The sequence below is a fragment of the Typopeltis vanoorti genome, chromosome 8 (genome assembly GCF_054136105.1).
Source record: "Typopeltis vanoorti isolate ZY-2024b chromosome 8, IOZ_Tvanoo_1.0, whole genome shotgun sequence".
Taxonomy (NCBI): domain Eukaryota; kingdom Metazoa; phylum Arthropoda; class Arachnida; order Uropygi; family Thelyphonidae; genus Typopeltis; species Typopeltis vanoorti.
The window spans coordinates 19070685-19093803 of record NC_143556.1 but is presented as its reverse complement, the minus strand read 5'-3'; the positions used below and the strand labels follow the sequence as shown (position 1 = coordinate 19093803).

Genomic DNA, 23119 nt, shown 5'->3' with positions numbered 1-23119 from the left:
AAAAGGTGTGTGCACCTTTTCATGTGCCATGATTGTTGACTGTCAATCAAAAATGCATGCGAAAATACATTTCAACGCAGTGTTTGGCGATGTTTAATCACAATTCACAGGATTTTTTGCACTGATTCGTGACTGTAGATGAAACTTGAATCCACCACTACACACCTGAGTCCAAGCAGCATCAAAACAGTGGACAATGCCTGGTGAAAGAGCACCGAAAAAAGCAAAGACCGTTTTGTCAGCTGGGAAGGTGATGGCCATTGATTTTTGGAATTCCCAACGAATTATCATGATAGACTATTTGGAAAAGGATAAGACAATAACAGGAGTCTATTATGCATCATTGTTGGACCATTGAAAAGAATTGAAGAATAAACGGCCATGATTGGTGCACAAAAAAGCTCTTTCATCGAGACAATGCATAATCCCACACATCAGCCATCGCAATGGCAGAATTGCACGAATTGAGGTTCAAATTGGTCCTACATCCACTGTATTCTCTGAACTTGGCATCGTGTGACTTCTTGTTCCCAAACTTAAAAATTTCTTCGAATGAGGATGTCATCAAAGCTGTCAATGACAATTTTGCACAATTTAATATAAAAATTGGCAACTCGCTGGACCAAATGTATAGACCTCGATGGAGATCATGTCGAGAAATAAACATGATTTTTTCCGAAAAAATGTGTTTAACTTATTTTTTTACCAAACCTTTCAAACAACCCTCATAATTTGTAGGCCACAGTCTTATCACCATCTTTTTGAAGTGGAGCAATTTTATGTTTGTTCTCTACCCTTAAAACCTGTGCTGCTGTAAGACAGTTGTGCCATCTTTGACCTTAAGGGAAAGTTCCAGTACTCTGGAACATTGCCTTAAGACACGTGGTGATATGTCATGAAATCCTATTCTCTTATTTATATCAAGGAAGGATGAAACATCCTTATGAATTATGAGGATGAAACACTCTTATGAATTATTCATTTAATGATACCTCAACTATGTCCTCTGCAGCAGTTACCATTCTACCATTTTCATCCATTAACATCATCTTGCCATAATCATTTTTCCTTCTACTTGCCACATAACAGAAAATCTCTCCGGGATTTTTCTTGGTCCGATATACTGCACCTTTACTGTCCTTATCAACTGTGAGTCACCCTCCTGGCCTGCTCTTTCTACTTCTCATACAACTGATTAATATCATTATTGATCTTGTGTTGTCTTCACATTACCTTTTTCTTCCAGATTTTGTGCTTAATTCCTTTGTTCATCCATTTAACACCTACTTTATTCAATCTTTTGACCTTTGGGATACATCACACATTGATGTTATTAAATATCTTTTGATCAATTCCCATGCAGCATTTATCTCCTTCCCACTTAACTCCTCCTCATTCCAATCTATAGCTTCAAGCTGTCTCCTAAGTTTCTTATAATCACCATCCTTGTAGTTTCACATATATCCTTTCCTCACAGAAGTCTTCATATGGCTAGTTGCCACCAAGGTAATCATCTCATGGTCACTCTTGCCCACTTTGAGGGGGAGGAGGGAATGTTATACCCCATTCATAATCACATCCCTCTCTGAAATGATTACATTTAATACTCTCGATAATCATGTGTCCTCCCTTACATGCTGCCTAAGATAGTTGTCTCTCAAGAACTCAAGAAATTCATTTTCCTTATATCCAAAAGCTATGTTATCATTCCATAAATAAATCACCCATAACGATTCCCTTTTTCTTGCTCACTAAAGCCAGTTTGCCTATACATTTCTTTGTCTCTACCCTCTACATTCCCTGGCCTATAGCAACACCAAACTACACAGGTGTCCAAAACCAAACTGAAGGACAAACATTATTTCTGAAGATTACAACTGCAAATTCAGATGAATGCTTATGGCAATTTGTGTAACTGATGATTTCAAGTAGAAACAGGTTCACGTTCAAATTTTCAAATTGCATGCAAATAAGTTATGTTGTAGCACTCAATAGGGTAAAAAGTGAATTGTGTTTAAAGGAAGCACTTTTCCTGAAGAAATAAAGTTGCAAACTTGGATATCTTGTAATGTCTCAAAGAATCATCTAGATCAGCATTCTTCAACCTTTTTACACCCGTGGACTGGGAAAATAGGAGAAATATTTCGCTGACCAGCTGATGGATAAGACAGAAATATAAACCAATTTAGATAGTATTTTATTTATTAAATCCAATGTTACAATGTTATAAAATTACAATTTTTAGCTAGTGCGACATCTGCAGCTGCTTAGAGGTTAGAAATCTGATATATGTGACTGGAGTGTTGTTTCTGAGAGACGAAGAAATTTTTGGCGGACCACCAGGAAATCTCTGTAGACCACTGGTTGAAGAACAAGGATCTAGATGATTTCATGGTCGAAAGAATTATTGGAAAGCTTGAAGAAGGCCAGAGAATAACTGATATTGCCAGAGAGTTTGGAATCACACATAGTATTGTATCCAGGCTCTGGGCAGCATTTCAAACCAATGGAATGTGTTTGAGATGTTTATTATTCATTTAATAATATTAATTATTAAATGAAACTATTAAATTTAATGCACCTAAAATTGGTGACAACATCTTTGTTAAAAGATCTTCTGTGTTGCTTGCTGAATATTTCTATGAGTAACCTAAATGCTTACTCCTTCAGCTACTTAAATACTGTATATACATGCAGTTTATAAATAAATTGTCACAATAATGCAGCCACTCAAATTTCAATGAATATTCAGTTCTTTTCCACTTTTCCACACAAGTTTGACAGTGACATTTTGAGGGTTTAACACACTAAAACCACTAATGCAGTATTTCTCATATTAATGTTACCTGCTTTCATCTGTAAAATTGTAAGCACTACTACATTAATTCACTTAAATCCGAGTGGCTACAAAAATCTATGACTGTTTGCACAAGTTCAGCTGATTGTACTGTGTAGACAGTAGACACTGAACAAATATGCTTCTACAACTTGAACTTGCTGACATCAGCATCAGTTTGCTTCACAGTGCAAAGTAAAAATAACTATTAGAATATATTAACTTGGAATGGGTTAGAGTAATATTGGAGTGGAGACATTGGAGAAATTACTAAATAATATAAGTGACAAGTATGATTTGTAATGCAATTCATTTTTATAGCACGTTCCAAAATTATTGACTGCAAATTAAAAATTCTTGAAACAAAAATTTTGTGCACACAGTTACTAGGTCCCTTTCTGAACCAATGTGCACATGCATAGCTTAGACAGAATATTACTTATCGCTGTATTTTCTTCATGTGAATTTATGCATATGTTTATGTTGGAAACACAGTGTTATGGAGATAAGAATTCCTTCATCAAAAGAGCTTTGAGTAGTTTTAATGTCTTTCTCTTCAGATACAGAAGAAATAACGTGCATTCCTATTCCTTATGTGCAAGGCATTAGTGAACATATAACAAAAGTTTTAAAACCACTGAATATTTTTGTTTCCTTTTGACCTTTCAGAAAAATCTTCACCTTTCTCACTTCTCCAAAGGACAAGCTTCCACATCTTAGTTATCCAGGTGTCCACTAGATTCCTTGCTCTTGTGGATTATCTTATTTCGTACAAACAGGAAGATCTGCCTCTATTTAGCTAGAAGAACACCAGTCTTATATTCAGTACCTTGAACCTGAACTGTCTGAACTTACAGAACATGCCATCATCACTAGACATAGAGTTCATTGGAACAAGACAAGAGTACTTCACAAAAGTCCAGTTCCTAATGGAACGGCTTTATAAAGAAACAGGTGAAACTTTACTTCACTCTCCTAACTTAAACAGATCCGATAGTTTACGTCTATCCCCTTTATGGAAGATAGTATACTTTATAAATCAGCTAATCTTTCCTAACTTTTTATTGTGTGTGTGTGTGTGTGTACACACACACACACACACACACACACACACACACACACACACACGGGTAACCCTCGTATAACGCAGATGTTAGGTTCCATAGAAATGGCACGTTATATAAATTGCGTTAATGGAGACTCAGATCACATAGAAAAGTAGGGTTAGTTTCTGAAATCGTTATTTTATTTATTTTTTTAAGGTTATATAAACAATGACATATCCAACAAAAATATATTTTTATTTAATTCAGGTAATTCATGCAAGTTATGAAAATATATAAATTATGAAACAAATACATAGTATAAAATTATAAATTTACAAATTGTACATAAACTTCATTGCACATAATGCATAAATGTTTTAGGCAAAATAAAATAAAGTGCATTTTTTAATCTTTCATAGCATGAGGATTTGAGGATCGGTTAATAAACATTGGGTTTGTCATGTAATTACATGATGCATTACTACAAAACAGTAGAGTAATTCTGTCTTTAGAAACTTTGAATCCAGGAGATGACTTTCATTTTTCGAAATATAGGTGCGTGTTTGCATTTTTTCCCCCCAATATAACCTGGATTCATCCACATTGAACACCTGGTCTGCATCATAAATGTTTATAAACTGTGAGAACTTTTTGTTTAATATGATTTCCATCCAAAGGAATTTTCTTTCGAGTGCAATCTTCAATCCAAATCATTAGAAATTTCTCTATTTTTGGCATTAGAATATTGTGCATTTGACCAACGTACTTTGCACTTACCATTGACCCAGCAATAAACACTTTCTTGGATTTTATGTTTATTTTATTTGTTCAAATTGTTGATTCGTTTAAATTCAAAGTCCTTGCAACAACTCCTGGTTTTTCTCCATTTTTCGACCGATCCAAGATTTTAATTTTTTTCCTTCGAGAGAAATAAATTTTCTTTTCAATGTTGGTTTTTCCCTTTCGTTGCAGTTTGTGCCCATTACTATAAAAATATTTTTTTGCATGAAAAAAAGCATTACATATTAATTATGTATGTAACTCGCCAGAAAATAAAGTGCTCAACTTGAAATTAATACACTTAATTTTTAATGCACTTTCCTGACAGTAAATGAAGACAATTTTCAACAATAAACACTTTATACGGTTAACAGTTGACGTATATGCGTGCTGAATGGTATTTTCCCCTAATATAAATTCCCTACATATAACTACATGTGCGATATGGGTAGACACAATTTTAACGAAGATAAAATTTGATTTTTAAGTCTCATGGTCAAAAATATATGAAAATATAAAGGGTGTTGGAAACGTACATCCTAGTTTCGAATCCGCCATTTTGTTGTAACGTACTCTTATTAATAAAATCTAAAAAAAAAAAAAAAAAATCAGCTAACGCCTTTTTATTCCCATATACTCGAGTAGGCGAGGCCATTTAGCCCTATCTAACTTTTGGAGACTGAGTGGGCAGTTCAATCTCTACTGGTACCCAATCAGAGACAGATGGCCCAAGGCTATCACTAATTAAGCGGTATGCAGTGAAGAGAGACGGCTCAAATGTGTCGCCATCTCGTGGTCCCTAACCCTAACACAATATATTTAATGTCTGAAATAATGTGGGTTCTACGGTCGATTTTCTTGAGATTACAGGACGAAAAACCCGAGTTTCCGGGAGGAAAAACCTGCTTGCTCGTGCCAGAGATCGACTAACTCGGGAACCGGTCGAAAAAAAGGCTTAGAAAAATTTCCTCTAGTCGCCGACTAGACTCGAAACCAAGTCTTCCTTTGTGCGGCCAAGCGCGGCGGTGTGCAAACGCCACATCCGCCGAGCTACACAGGCTCTAATAAAATCTATTAATTGCCAATTGATCACTAATACAAATATAGAGAAATTTATATTTATACTGCGCCACCCTATATTTAGATTAGTCTATATAAAATAGTAGAATCAATTTTCAATTAAATTAGCAGTCTCTTTACTCATTTAGGCCGAATTCAATATCTTTCATTTGAGGCTCCTGCTAGATTCGAATTATTTATGAATGGTGCAATAAAAAAGAAGCAGGCAAACACAATATTGAATTTAACAAAACAAAACATTTAATATAAGGTTATATGACAAATACATGAATTCCACTTCTAAAATAAGACATTACAACCAAGTTAGTACATTAGGTCAAATCATTCATGCTAATTCAGTGTTCAAAATCTTCACATACAAGTTTCATAGTTTTCTCAATTACAAAATTCCTTACTCAGATTAATACAACAGAATTTCTTGTTTAATTAGGTTGCTCATATTTCTCAGTTATTACTCCACACTTAACTCTCAGCTGGCACTTATCATATCATTAAACAAGGCAGATATTATTTCAGGGCAAATTATTTTTAACTTCTAACTTCGGCGATATGCCACAGTAAATGTTAGAATAAGCAAAATGGAACTATCACTCAAATCTTCATACACAGAAACAAATAAAATATGACTGTCCTTACCGGAATTTATCTTCAGCACGTCAGATTTAATGTGAGCACATCTTTAAATTATATTTATTACACCTATGGAACACACTCATCTTTAAATTATATTTATTACACCCATGGAACACACTCACCTTCGATTGAAATCGAAGGTGAGTTAGCCGATCTCATACGGAGGTAGCAGGGTTTTTTCTCCCGGAAACTCGGGTTTTTCATCCCGCATACATACAAATCGGCCCTTCAGAACACATGCAATTTACAGACAAAAATTACTAGTTGTGGTGGTGTTGGAGGTGGGCGGTAGATGGTGTTGATGGAGATGATTCGTAGTAGAGGTTAGGTGTAGAGACAGTTGTAGGTGTCCTCCCGCGATGAGTCTTCGGACTCCTTGGAGGTATCAGGAATAATAATAATAATAATAATTTAAAAGAATTCTTCAAGGTCATAACTAGATAATTATTTGCCGCGCTTCACAATTCTCGACGGCAACTATAGGGCAGATTGATATCTTTGTTTACTACTTCACAACAAATTAACCTCCGTACAATTCTTCCTAAAAGCAATATAGAAATAAGTAGTAATTCTAAGCTAACTGGATCTATTCTGAATCCTTCATTAACCTTCCAGTCCTTTAATTATCCAAATACGGCACCAAATTCCAATTAATGCCACTGCTGACTTTACTTTCAGCTATCCATGAGTTTACACTTCGTCTCTGCACACTTCTAAATATTCCTCTCTTGAATTCCTGCCCTTCAGTCCTTTTTATTTACATTCACCCCTTGCTTATATCCTTCCTTTTTTCCACTTCCAAAAAACTCTCCCCTTTTCTTTATTCTAACATTACCACTTATATATTTTTCTTCTCTCCTTGTTATCGAAGCTCACGGTCTACCCACGCGCGTTCCATTTTATTTCTCTCTCCATGGCAACGAACAAAACGTAAACATTTGCGTTAACGTTACATAAGGCTATACTTTTACATAGAGTAATGAAAAACATTAATAAAATATTACAGTTACCTAATTTTCTCTTTCATTTCATTTACAATTAATAATAATAAAATATATGTTACAGTATATATATAAGGTACATTAAATTATATACATATAATTTCTCATAATATTATTGAAGGAATAAAGTAAATAAGATAAATGATATTTATCACTGGGTCCTTCCAATAGTAAAATATACATTAAAATTATTTAATCAAATAATAGCTGATGAATTTCAGGAATAATACATGAAAAATAATTCTTAAGCATGGGATTAACAAATAATTTTTAAACAGGTCATTCTTAATATATGATAGGTTATGTTAAATGTGAATGAAGAACAAAATATACATAATAATTTCATTCACAGTTTAACAAAGGCGTCCGCACGGTTAGCCTAGTGGCTTTGCGCTTCGCAACCATATGCCTGGGGAAGGAGTGTCCTAGGTTCGATTCCCGTCGGAGACGTGAGGAGCTGAAGGATCTTCCTCAGCCATAGCCAAGTTAGCCGGTCTTGGGCGCGGGCAGTAGGGTTTTTTTCGCCAGTTTATCTGGTGTTTTTCATCCCGCAAGCAGGCAAACCGGACCCTTGAACACACAGGGATACAGCCAAGAATACCTTGAGGCATAGGAGTGACCATTCTATCCTCGTATTTCGGTTACGAAATCCAAGCATGCTTGGAAGGTTGTGGGCCTTAAAGGCCTGTAAAAGCCATTGGGATAGATAGTTTAACAAAGGCTCACCCTTTCTCTGAAAAATTTTTCTTTTGAGAAAAATTTTTCACACAAGTTCCTTTCAGTGGAGGATTTCAATCTTACACTTTTTCCTATAGGTTTTAAATAACTCTTAAATAGTGTTCTTTTGGAGTAGAAATCATGTTCTGTATCACTAGAATTGAGTTTTAGTTGTCTCACAACTTGGTGATTTGTTCCATTATGTAGATTGGTTACCTTAAGCAACATTAACTTCAACTGTTAGTTTATTTTTAGTGGCAACCTCTGATTCAGGTTTGGGTACTACTTGTTGTGATGGTTCGTCAGTGACAAGTTGTGTCTCAGGCTGATTGTGCATATCAGAATTAGTATCACTATCCTTCACAGTTGGTTCAGTTATAAACAGCTCTAGCTTATCTGGAGCAACTTTTTTATCAGGTATACAAAATCCTTCTCTCTGTCTCATCATACACATAATTACTACATCTCCTGATGTTTCTCTTTCTGTTCATTAAAGATACTTCCTTTCTAGAGAAGTTACAGGAAAATTGATACTTTTTCAAGAAATTTGTCCCTAGTATAATGTGGGAGCTTATGTTAGAGGTTGAGGGCATAACAAGCAAATCTTGCCAGACATTTAATTTAAATTCAAGTAAGTAGATTCTAGCATGAACTTTTTCATATACTACAAAATTAGAATCTGAAAGGGAAGTAATTCTTACAGGTCGTCTAAGTTTGGCAATATTATCTCTTAATTTATGTCTTATACCTTGGATATAGTCCTTTCTAATAGTTGAAGCATTGCATCCTGTAGCTAATAAAATATTACATTCATAACCTAGGATTTCTCCCTTAATTCTCATCAATTGTTCATTAGATCCTTGGTGTATCTGCATCCTATCATATCCTCGGTGGGGTATGTGTCCATACTTTGAATCCCAGCTTTTGTTAGAGTAGTTTCTTTTGTTAAGAAAACAATTTCTAGCAAGGTGTCCAACTTTATTGCAATTATAGCATTTGGGAGGATCTCTATGCTCTCTCTTCATCTGAGGTTGAGACATAAATGATATTATTATTATTATTATTATTATTAAACAAGACCTCATGGAGTCAAAGACTCATCTAGGAGGTCCTTTTATCTCACACACATCTCATCATACCGGGTCTTAAACACATTCAAACTCCTTGCAGACACCACACTCTCAGGCAAGGCATTCCAATCATTCACAACTCTGCACGAAAAAAACCTGCCTCTCACTCCCCTACTCACACCCTCTTTATACAGTTTCCAGGGATGACCTCTGGTTCTCCCCTGATCTCCCACTATTCGCTGTAGAACTTCTCCACCATTGATCCTATAGCAACCCCTTACCAACTTGTAGGTCTCTATCATATCTCCCCTCTTCCTTCTCTCCACTAGTCTCTGCAAATTACATCTTTTCAATCTTTCCTCATACTCGACATTCCAGAGGTCAGAAACTACCTTAGTCAGTCGCCTTTGGACCCTTTCCAACATCTCCTCATCCTTCTGAAAACCAGGTGACCAAATCTGGGCACAATAGTCCATGTGTGGCCTAATCAAAGCCTTATACAATGGAACAAGAATCTCCCTACTTCTACACGTCAGTGTCCTCCTCATCATTCCCAGAAGTCTTTGTGTTGTCTTCACAATTTTGGCGATGTGACCCCTAAATTTTAGATCCTTATCCACTATCACTCCCAGATCTCCTATTTCCTCTACTTCCAACAATATATTCTTACCAAGCATAAATTCTGCATCCCATCTTTGTTTTCCAAATTTTAAAACCTTACATTTTGCAACATTGAACTCACACCCCCATTTGCTTGCCCAATCACTCAATTTATTCAAGTCTTCTTGCAAGGCCACAACATCTTCACTACTCTTTATGGTTCTTCCCAACTTTGCATCATCTGCAAACAACTGAATATCTCCATCCAAATCTTCGCCAATATCATTAATATACAAGTTAAATAGTAATGGCCCTAAAACAGATCCCTGAGGCACTCCACTAGTGACTTTCCTTTTCCTGGATATTGCACCCCCATACACAACTTGTTGATACCTATCAGATAGCCAGTCTCCAATCCAATGCACTAATCTAATATCCAACCCCATCTGCTCTAGTTTGACTGTCAACTTATCATGAGGCACTCTATCAAAAGCTTCTGCGAAATCCAAGTATATTACTGTGTATCCTTCTCCTCTGTCCAAGGAAGCAGTCACTTTATTGTAATAAGTAAGTAGATTACTAAAACAAGACCTCCCTTTAGCAAATCCATGCTGTCCATCAAAGATTATACCATTGTTGTCAACCCAACTCTGGATTCTAGCTCTCACAAGCTTCTCCAACAACTTAACCACAACACCCGACACACAGATAGGCCTATAGTTTGATGCTTGAGTTCGATCACCTCCTTTATGAAGTGGCACAATCTTGCCCTCCTTCCACTCTTTAGGGACTTGACCAAGTGCAAGACTCGTATTAAAAAAATATGTCAAGGCAGGTGTCAACTCTCTGGCACATTCCTTCAGAATACGCGGTGATATATTATCAAGTCCCACAGCCTTATTTACATCTAGTTTACTCAACTCCCCAAACACCTCTTGCTCACTTACAGTCAGTCTCTCCTCCTCATCATCAACTGCTCTTAATCTCTCCATGAAGTCACATTCACAAGATTGAAAGATCTTTATGAACTGCTCATTAAGTATCTCCACCACACATTCTGCAATAGCTGTCTTTATACCATTTCCTCCAATCAATGTCATCCTTCCATAATCATTCTTTCTTTTGCTGGCTACATATCGAAAGAACTCCCTAGGATTCTTTTTAGCTTCATTAGCTAACTGCTGTTCATACCTCTCTTTAGCTACTCTCACCAACCAAGTCACTCTCCTTGCCTGGTCTTTGTAGAACTCATGAAATTGGTTACTTCCACTTCTCTTATGCTGCATCCACAATGCCCTTTTTCTCTGTATTGCATGCTTAATCTCTTTATTCATCCATCTCACACCTAACTTATTTAACCTTCTCACCCGTGGTATACATTTAGACATTGCATCCACTAAATATTTTTTGAAAATCCCCCAAGCTGCATTGATCTCTTTTCCAGCTAACTCCTCATTCCATGCTACACCTGCAAGCTGTCTCCTGAGCTCTTCATAATCACCCCCCTTGTAGTTCCACATATACCCTTTTTTCACAGGGGTCCTTGCACTGCTGGCAACCACCCAAGTAATCACCTCATGGTCAATTTCACCAATTGGTGGATGATTTGATACCTCATTGATAATTACATCCTCCGATGAGATGACCAAATCCAAGACCCTTAATCCTCTTGTGCCCTCTGTTACATACTGTCTGAGGTAGTTATCCCTCAAAAACTCAAGAAACTCATTTTCTTTACTTCCAGTTGCTATCTCTTCATTCCAGTCTATATTGCCATAATTAAAATCACCCATAATGATCACCCTTTTCTTATTTGCTTGGCTTATTTGACTATACATTTCACTATCACCACCATCCACATTACCAGGTCTATAACAACATCCCACCAAGTATTTGATTCTATTCACCTCTATCTCACACCATACTGCCTCAAAACCACTGGCCCCATTTCCCCCTTGCATCTCTACCTTGTATGGACATAACTCTTTCTCTATCATCAATAGCACTCCCCCTCCCTTTTTACCCCTTCTATCCTCACGAAACACATCATACCTTTCCATCTCTATTCCTGTCAGGATGTCATCCTCATCTAACCATGTCTCACTTATTCCGACAATCTCTGGGTGCACAGACGCAATTAGTGCAACCATTTCATCCGCCTTGTTTCTTATACTTCTAGCATTGGTATACAAACACAACAACTCATTTCTGGATCTACAGCTAGTTCCACTGATACCACTCACTCGATGTGATCTCTCCATGCTGGACTGGGGCCATTTCCCTTTCCGCTTCTTCATTTTAGAACCCTTTGCAATTCCATCTGTTTCCTTTTGATCCCTGATCATCCCATTACTTTCCTGCCTACACATTCTCTCACCTCCTCTTGGAGCATCCACCTTTCTCACGCTGTGTATCCCTGTCCACCCTGAGCCTCCCCGTTTCCCTGCTCCTCTTGCACACCCATTCTCTCATTATCTATACTCATACCACTCACTTCCACATTCATTTCCACTCCTTCAATCTCTCCTGTCTTACTCTCCTGCTCTTCCACATCACTCCCCTCTTGATCTGATTCATTCTCTCTATTCACTTCTCTACCTTCCAGCAGCAGTCTCTCCAAGCGACTCACACCATAACCACTCAAATGCAGTCCATCGCTCCCATACAGCTCACTTCGTCCCTCAAACTCATTCCACACATTAACAAACTGTACTCCCATCTCCTCACACATTTCAGCCAGAATATCATTCATAATCCTTGCTCTCCGCCTCATTTCACCACAATCATACCTAGGCAACACACTGACCACCCTTCCTGTCACACTATTCTCCTTTATCTTTCCAAGCAGTCTCCTGACATTCATTTTGACATGCTCTTTGTTCTCTCTCAAATCATTTGTTCCAATTAATACAATTAACTCTTTTGCTCGTTCCCGCCTCATGTTCAATGCCTCAATCACTCTACTCATTTTACCGCCTGGAAAACATACCTTGTGCATTTTATCCTCTAGCACACCTTTAATAATGGAGTCGCCATACAACGCCACTCGCTCATCTTTTGTTAACTCTTTCATGCCATCATGATTTATTTTAATAGTTTTGACCTGCATTCTCTTAATTTCATTCCGCATCCATTTCATTTCTTGCTTCATCCAATCCAATTCACCTTCTGAACCTCGCGACACATTCACTCTATCATTAAATCTTTCTAACTTTCTAACTCTCGACCCTCTCTTCTCACTTTCCCTCTCATTCATCCTTCTTTGTTTCCGTACTTTCGGTCCAACATACGTCCAACTTTCACTGTCATTCTTCTCACTTTCACTCTCACATATCTTTCTTTGTTTCCGTACTTTCGGACTAACATGCGTCCAACTTTCGCTATCATTCTTTTCACTTTTACTGTCATTCATCTTTCTTTGGTTTAGTACTTTCGTTCCAACATGCGTCCAACTTTCGCCATCAGTCATTCTTTTTTCGCTATCATTCATTCTTTCGATTTTTTTTACTTGCGGTTTCTGCACCACGCCATTTCTACTTTCATTCGTTCTCTCAATTTCGTTTCTTTCCGCCTCACTTTCGTCCCTTTTAACATCCGTTACGGTTGTCAAATCGCTCTTTTTCTTTTTTCCTGATTTTTTAACATTTTTTCGCCTGTCTTTCTCGCCATTCTCTTTCAAACGTGCACTCACGACACAATCGGTACTAGCACTTTCTGTCATCAACTTCATATTCGCATTCATCAATTCCTCGTTCAGGTCACATTTCGCACACACCCTTCTTCCATCCGTACTAAACATCCACAAATCATTTATGTAATCGAAGGAATACATATAACAGACCTCACACTTAACGAACCTACTGAAATCCAAATTAAAATCATGGAATGACAATGCAGCCGCCATTTTTTTTTCTCTGCAGGTTACTAGGTCTAATATTAACGTTTTCGTATTTAGTTTAAGCAAGAAAAAAAAAACCCACACTAATACTATCGGTAGCGTACAACGTTTACAGCCGCTCTTACTTAAACAATTACGCATATATACTTAATTATTCCTAGTAAAACTTATCTGAATCAGGAGCTCTTCAAAGCACGTTCGTAGCGCCTGACCCACTAGCGCCCTCTGTATTTGTTGTTTAATATTTTTCATTTCTTGTACTAATTCACTCAAATTTGTTAAAATAGGTTGATTTTGCTTTTCTACTTCCAATTTAATTCTTTTATCAACCTTATCTGTGCAATACACAGGCAAAAATTACACTAATAAATAATATTTTACATGAGTTATTCCGTTATTATAATTTTGAATTCAGAACACAGTGTTAGTAATGGTTAGTCCATGTCTTGAACAGAAATCCAGCAGGTACTTATAGTACGCATACCGTTTGTAGATCTCTGCTTGGCGTTTTGCCAAGAATAGTCGATTCATGCTGAAGGGGAGAAAGAAATGAAGGATGTACAAATTGGTTGCCAACATGCGAAATCACATGCTTTCTTGTCTGTCGCTGTACTAGTACTAGCTTGATTTTTGTTGTCGCTTTTTTTGCATTTTTTTGTATTATTAATTTGTATGATGGATCCAGTATAGGCAACAAGATCTGTTGTTAAACGTTTCAGTAGCTTTTGCAAAAGAATATTGGATAATGTGCTGACATTCTGCGAAAAAGAATCATTAAAAGGCAGTCAGTCTCCTTGTTCCCCTTTCTCAAGTCATAAAACGTGCAAGTGCAATTGCAGGCATATTGGGGTCGACTGTTAAAAGAATTCGTAGGGAATCAAAAGGTGAAGGTAAGCCAAAATTTAAATTTCCTAAAAAAAAGCACCAGAGAAAGAAAACCATCGAAACCATAGCTTTGAATGATTTTGATGTAGACGTTATAAGAAGAACTATTCATGAATTTTACGTGGTCGAGAAAAGAGTGCCAACTGTTCCGAAATTGATTCCTGTGCTTAAAGAAAAAATTAATTTTCCTTAGAAAAGAGAAACTTTAAGGAAAATACTTCATGAAATCGGATTTTGTTTTAATGCTATTGAGTTTGTTTGGGCAGAAGTGAAAAGTTTCATTCGCCATCGCAACGTAACTGGGAATATTGACATATCGAAACTTTTTAAGGTTTCAGAACAGGCGATTGAAAGTATTACAGTTCAAAACTGGGGAAAACATTGCTCTCATGTCACCTCATTGGAAAATGTGTATTGGGACAGAGATGGAATTATCGAAGAATTATGCGAACCTTTGCATAATTCTTCGATATTTATGCAAAGATGAATAAAAAGATGCGCAGAGGTGATGGCGTTTGTACACCTATTCAGATGACTATGAAGATTAAAAGGATTTGATAATGGTATTTTTTTTCCAACCTTTTTTTTTGCATGGGTTTGTTAAAAGAGTCACAAATAATAGATTTAGTTTAATCCTTTATCCCAGTGAGAGCAAACAAAGTTTGCGCCTGAAAATATCTTCAGGACTAAATATAGTGTTGTACTATCTTATCCAGTAAGTAGTGCAACACCAAGGCAACTCGTGGCAAAGGTGGAGCAAGCTACCAGGCACTTCTAACCCAGTATCTCCCATAATGCAAAACACATTTCCTATGTGGATATGTATACTGTTATGCATTAAAGGGATTGGCCATCTACCCAGACTAGTTTCGACCTTTATTGAGGTCTCTTCAGTGGGAGCCAGGCCCAGAGCTGGAGATACCAGGCAGAAGCAGTAGCAAGTCATCTGTGCCTATGGGAGTTGCCAAAAGGTTTATCACCTTTTTTAAAAATTACTCTGGATTTAGAGAAAGATGTTGAAAATTTATTTATCACTAGGTTAGACTATAATAGATTTAGTTTAATCCTTTATCCCAGTGAGAGCAAACAAAGTTTGCGCCTGAAAATATCTTCAGGACTAAATATAGTGTTGTACTATCTTATCCAGTAAGTAGTGCAACACCAAGGCAACTCGTGGCAAAGGTGGAGCAAGCTACCAGGCACTTCTAAGATAGTACAACATTATATTTAGTCTATATCTATATTTAAATCTATATTTAGATAAGATAGTACAACACTATATTTAGTCCTGAAGATATTTTCAGGCGCAAACTTTGTTTGCTCTCACTGGGATAAAGGATTAAACTAAATCTATTATAGTCTAACCTAGTGATAAATAAATTTTCAACAAGTCACAAATAATTAATCAGTTTAGGACATTAAAAATTGATATTCTAAACTGTAAGTTTAGAATATCTAAGTTCATTTGAAAAAATTTCTGTTTTTCTGTATAATTATTTTTATTTTATAGAAAACTTTCTTAAAAATAAATTTCGTTAAATTTTTGTTTTATGCTATACCTTTTTTTAATTTTGTTAATACTCTACATACATTTTTCCAACTGTTATACAAGCAAAATAGTTACACTTTAAAAAGTACAATGTTCATAAAAGAAAAGCTAAATTTTCTGACCTGTAATAATAAACAAACTCATCTTAGAAGACGGATTGATTACCCTATTATCGGAATGGATTCTCCTTTTTGGGACATGCGCAGAAGTGTCGAAGGGTCTCTAATCTGTGGGCAAATTATACCATTATAATTAGCTTTGCTCTTTTCTTTATATTTTTTTAAAACATAAATGTTTTTAGAATTCATGAAGAAAAGAGCAAATCATATCATCCTCTTCATCTTCTTCACAAAACTTCAGTTGGTATGCTCTCAGTCTGTCCTAATAAGATAATTTACAGCCCTGATATCATTTTTTGCTGTCTGCTTCTATACTCTTTTCAAGGTTACTTAATTTTCTTCAAATCTGGTCACCTGGATTTGAAGCGCAGTAATCCACATTAGTGTGATCAGGACTTTATACAATGGAATTGTATTTGTTCCATTAATTGTGAAGTCCTTCTTAGTATTGCAGTATTCATGTGGATTACTTTCACTACCTTTGCAATATGTCCTCTAAATTTCAAATTTTTATTACCTATTACCACAAGATCCCTTACTTCCTCCACATCCTGTAGTATAGTTTCACCAGTAGAGTATGCAACCTCCCATTAGATTCCAATACTTTATAGTTCATTGAATTAAACTGAATCCTCATTCATTTGCCCATCTGTCCAGTTTATTTATATCCCCCCTTCTGGATTTGAATAAAGGGCATCAGAGCCACCTCAGAGCTATTATTAATAACCCTTCTTAGCATCATATCATCTTCAGACAACAAGATATCTCTCTGAAGTCCAGTGATAATGTCATTGACATAAAGGTTAAACAGCAAAGGGTGCCAGCACCAAGCCCTGTGGAACTTCACTTGTGATCCTCCTTTATATTGCTTCTCCATACGCAACTTTGATATCTATCAGACAGCCAATTTACAATTCATCAACCTGATATTTAATCCTGCATGTTGCTACTTAATTAGCAATTTACCATGTGGCACCCTATCAAGTGCCTTTTTTGCAGAATCCAAAAAAAATGATAGCATATGCTTGTCCCTTGTCAAGTGCTCCTGCTACTTTATTGTAAAAGACAATTGGCCCTTAACCAATCCATGCTAATCTGCATAGATAATATTTCCCTCTTCTGCCCAATTTTGAATATATCCAGTTTTTTAAACTTTCTCACCGACTCACACACGCATGCAAAATCTAAAATGGCCAAGTCTAAATTGTGTTTTAAAGTCACATTGTATAATTAGATTATTTTCATGTTAACATTTTTCTATAATTTTATTTTATTTTCTGTTTTGTAGATATGCAGCTTCCATGATTGCTGGAGTATTAGATTTTAAGCATTTAATTGATGAGTAAGTAACTTTTTTCCCCCTTAATACAGAATATACAATTATAATAATAATAAACTCTGAAGTATTCCATCTTCGATGAAAGAAAATAATTGCTGGGTATTAACCAAGGAAGGTATAAGCTTGTAAGTAGGGGAATTAACATGCAGAAGAATAGTACAGGCATACCTCAGTTTATGCTGAAGTTCCATTCCTGAAAAAATGGGCATAAACTGAACCCAACTTTAATGGGAGGTATGAAGTTATGTTCCGCTCAGTCAAAAAATATGCACATGAAGTATGTGTAACATTATTATATTTAAAGCTCTTTGATAATGCATACATATATATTTGTTAAAATAAAATTATTAATAATGAAAACAAAACAAAATTATATACAAAAAATATGAAACTTCGAAAAGCTGTTACATATTTCTATGTTGAAGTTCCTGGTTTCGGATCACCTGCATTTTTTTTTTTTTTTAAAGTATCCAGCGTTAACTGCCAAGATTTTTTTTTTCTTTCTTTAAGGAGTTCAGTGTAAGGTCAAATAGATGTGATTACACTCCTTTTTACGTTCGCACTCTGTTCCCACTAGCTGATAGATGGATAAAAAGGGATATAATAGAAGCATATAAGTAATTAAAGGGAATAATAATAACTGTTATTATTCTATAGTTTCTGGCATTAGGAAGAAAATACTGCATATTTGAAAAGAATGCATTTACTTTTTGTTTTAATATCATTGGGAAAGGATCGAATAAAACTTCTATCAATAATCTTTAATAGAAGTCTGGAGGAGGATAGAATACAGTTTGGTTTCAGGAGAAACAGAGGAACCAGGGAAGCTATCACAACACTATAGATATTGGGGAGAAAGAATGATCGAGTGCAATAAAGATTTATATCTATGCTTTGTGGACTATGAAAAAGCTTTCGATAACATTAATCACTCTGTTTTATTTGATATTTTGCATAAAATAGGGATAGATAAAAATACGTGGCACCCTATACAGAACTCAAGAAGCCAGGGTCAGATTTGAAGGAAAGGATACTGAATGGATCCCCATAAGAGATCCATTAGATTTAGAGAAAGATGTTAGAAGGAAGTTTTCTCTGAATCCAGAGTAATTTAATAATAAGGTTAGACACCTTTTGGCAACTCGTATAGGTAAATATGACTTCTCCATTGCTTCCACCTTAGTGTCACCACCTTTGGGTCTGGCTCCCACTGACGAGACCTCAATAAAGGTCAAAACTGGTCTGGGTAGTGGCCCCTTCCCTTAATGCATAGTATTATACATGTCTGCAAGGAGATGTGCTTTGCATTATGGGAGATGCTAAGACAAGTGATGAGAGCTTGGTCCACCTTTACCATGAGCTGCCTCAGTCCTGAAGTACTTCAGGTGCAAACTTTCTTTGCTTACACTTGGATAAAGGATTAAACTAAATTTATTATAGTCTAACCAAGTGGGAAAAAAATTCCAATAGGAGAAATGGTGTTCAGCTTATTGATGCATGGAGTGAATTTGATGGATGAAAGGACTTATATATGATTGATAGATTACATTTAAGTGGTTTTGGATTAGATGTTTCGAGATAGTGTTGTTTAATGAGAATTTGGAAGTGCAAAACCAAGGAAACTACAGATATTAGGGAGGATGCAATCAAGCATGTGTCTGATGACCTTTGTGATAAATGAGCAGTACAGAAACGATTATGTAATGCTGAATGCAATTTCTCAGGTTTCCAATAGGTTGGTAATGCCACCAAACAAGGATAACCATGGGTCCAAGGAGATTATTATTATTATTCAGGTCTCCACGGAGTCAAAAAGACTCATCATGGGAGGTCCTTCCTAAAACACAAAGTCTATCATACCACTCCTTGAACTCATTGACCGTTCTCACTCTCACTACTCCATCAGGCAATGCATTCCATGGCTCAACCACCCTCCATGCAAAGAAACCACTCCTCGCCCTCTTGCTCACAGTTTCCTTTCATAACTTCCAGGGATGGCCTCTTGTGTTGAAATGCATGTACACGAATGCAAGAAGTATCAGGAAAAAGGAAGAGGAGTTTTTGGCATTGCTCAGCTTGACTTGGCCAAAAATGATAGGCATCAGTGAGAGTGAGACATGATTGACAGAAAATGATATAGTTACAAGGATAGAATGTAAAGGGTATTGTATTTTCAGGGGTAGAGGGAATTGGACAGGAGGTGGGGTATTGGACAGGAGGTGGGGTATTGCTGATAATAGCTGAACAATTACAACCAACAAAATTAGAAGTTAAAGAGGATTTTAGGTCTGGGGAAGATGATTCATTTGAGGCTGCCTGGTGTAAGATAGAGGCCAATAGAACAAAATATGTTGTTGGGTGCTCTATAGACTAGATGCCCACAGGAAGATGTAGATACCATATATCAGCAGATTAGCACAATGAGTGCAGGCCAAACAATCATTATGGGAGACTTTAACTATGCGGATATGTATTGGATGGAGGAATAGGGACATGGCAAGATGGAAGTGGAATTTATACAGTTGCTAAGGGATAATTACACGAAACTAACATGTTATAGAGAGGGAAGGTGCTTGAGAGTGTTGGATCTGATAATTGGGAATAGTGACCATGCAGTTGTGTTCTGGGAAGTTGCCAAACATATAGAATTCTCTGTCGAGAAAGAGTTTATGTTGAAGTATAAAGCTGGTAATTACGACAGGAGTCATCTTGGAGCAGAACCATGGCTTGAGAAACTACAAAGAAAGAATGTCAGTAGTGCATGGGAAGTGGTCAGATTGTTTGAGAGAAGCAGTATCAGACTGCATACCCAAGGTCAGGAGGATAAACCAAATGGGAATTAAGTGGATGAATGGAGATATAAAGCAAGAGCCGCAAAAAAAAAAAAAAAAAAAAGAAGAAGAAAGAAAAAAAGAAAGAAAACACTGTGGAGGGTGATCAGCATACTCGTGAGTAGGACAAAGCGCAAACAAGAAAGGTGACTAGTTTGATAAGAAGCCAAATCAGATTATTAGAGAAATTATCTAAGCAGGCCAAATTAAACCCCAAAGAGTTTTTCATTATATAGCAAGTAAGAGGGAAAATGACTATGGTAGAATGACTTTAAACAATGATCATGGTAGCATGTAGAAAGGCTTATGTGTTCGTCATACATGTTGATTATTTTTGACGGTATATATTAGAACACAGACTGATAAGTAAATAATCAATTCATTGACTTATTGCTGATATTTCACTGGTATTCTAACCAGCATCTTCAGAGCACAAAAAACAGTTTGTCACAGTGCACGAGACAACAACAATCTGGTGTAACAATGGGACTAGTTAGAACAATTGTGACTACATTACAAAGACTAAAGTCCTAATTAGGCACCCTATATGTTAAAAAAAATGCAAGAGATAACAGGTATTAGTTATATCTTAAGATGACTGTCTCCCAAATCTCAGGGCAAATTTTTTTGTGGTTTGGAGCATGTTTTAAGGCTTCTGTTGATTCTAAGAACAATCTCTGAATGCACAGAAGCATTTACTTTAGTTTTCTTTCAGTTAATCCTGTGTGCAGGGGTATTCAAAGCATGGTCTGTTAGACTCCAACTTGCCATAGTGATAGTGCCGGATGTATTTTCTATGTTCACCGAGGCGGATGTCCACACTTCTTCCTGTTTGACCGTAGTAAGCTTGATCACAAATTGAAACCCTTGATCTGCTCAAGTCACATTCGTCCCCCCTGATATATTTGAACTATTTAAATTGACAACATGCAAGATATTTTACACGGAGAGGGAAAATATACAAACAATTAGATGGGACAGCTATGGGCTTCCCCCTTAGCCAACTTCTACATAGAACACCTGAAAAAGCTATCTATCAATGCAGCCACTCTCAAACGAATGCTTTGGTTATGCTATGTTGACGATGTGCTTGCTATTTGGTCACATGGCCCAGATACATTGGATACATTCTTAGTGTGTTTAAATAGCCAACGCCCAAAAATCCACTTTACAATGGAACTGGAAGCTAACAACTGTCTGCTCTTCATGGATACACTAATCGCACATTTTCCAGATGTTCCTTATCATTCTCAGTTTATAGAAAACTCACAAACAGGGAGATATTTACACAAACAATCACACCATCACCCATCCCAGCAGTATGGTATCCTAAAAATGCAAGAGCAATTTGTTCCAATGACAATGTTCTTACTGCTGAACTTCCCCACTTATGCCACACCTTCTTAGCCAATGACTATAATCCTCATAAGATACACAAAATACCAAAGCACCTGGATGGACCAAAGCACCTGGGGTCGATCTTGATCTGGAAGATGAGGAGGTGGAGTAGAAAACACTGTTTTCTAAAACTCTACAAAGTCCTCATGCTGTTCTTCAAGAGGAGGAAGGGAGGCACCATCAAGGATGGTTTTGGTGCACCTCCCTCTATTCTTCTTATACAGGACTTACATTACTGCATAAGCCCTCTTCCTTTGCTTTCATCTAGATACATTATTTGACGAACTAGGCTGAGGCCGATGTTGTACTGGCTGTTGGTTCAAAGTAGAGAATACATCCTGGAGGTACTTGACAAGTACCTCCAGGATGTATGTCCACAAAGGTGGGCATGAATGACTGCTTTGAGAAAGTTATGATTATACAACGGAAGAGGAGGTTGGTCCACAGCTGAGACAAGTCTAGAGACCAGAGTCTCCTCTGTTATTTCTGGAGGTTGGGTGGGAGAATAGAATTCAGATGTTATGGAGGATGGCATGGGAGATATGGAGATATTACGCATACCATCATGGGGAGGAGGCATGGCCATTTCTTGGACCAACTGCTTATATCCTGCCTTCCTCCTGTGACACTCATCAGGCATCAGATGAATGATGGGGAAAAACTTCAGCCAGGGCTTTGCCTTGACACCTTTTACCAAAAAGTGAACTTCATGGGTTACTAGGATCTTTTCTTCTTCTTTGTTCCACTGAGCCTTCACATGCTCAGTTCTTATAGCAGCATTGGCTTTTGATGGATGTTTGGAAGTGTGGTGCACTCCAAGGCCAATTACAGTGATGAACACACAATTGCAGACACAACAGACAAAATGTCTCGCATTCATTGCTGCTGGAACGCTGACACACTGCTATTTCTTGCTGGAACTGATAGACTGGGTACAGACATCACAAGTCATTCTTCTTCTGCTTTGGATGGCACTGCTGGGATGGGTGACTGGCACATCACCGACCAAGTCCTGAATCTTGGGATCAACTCCTGAAAAATTTCCTGATTCCCACCAATTAGAGTCGGAATATCTTCCTTGGATTACTTGTAGCAAGAGGAAATTAACCCTACTAGGGATGCTGGCCCTGGTAGAGAGGAATAGCAGTCAGTTAGTCAGAGGGTGTCCAGGAAGCACCTTCAAGGAGGCTGCCCACTTCCGCACTTGTCTGGAGTCTCGGACCAAAGGGCATGCAGCCAAGACAGCCAGTCTTCAGATCCCCAAAAGTACAGAGTTGTTTACTCTTTGTACTTTACTCTCACCAATTTTCTTTCTCCTTTACTTCAGTGACCTTCTC

At 37.0% G+C, this 23119-nt stretch overlaps 1 protein-coding gene across 1 annotated transcript in view; it reads left to right on the top strand.

Annotated features, from left to right (window-relative positions):
• LOC150103773 (carnitine O-acetyltransferase-like) overlaps positions 1 to 23119 on the top strand; it is a 179270-nt gene that overhangs the window by 75457 nt on the left and 80694 nt on the right. The window contains exon 5 of the mRNA XM_090397071.1: positions 17503 to 17556. Coding sequence (XP_090253197.1) covers positions 17503 to 17556 — 54 coding nt within the window. The remainder of the gene's footprint in view (positions 1 to 17502; positions 17557 to 23119) is intronic.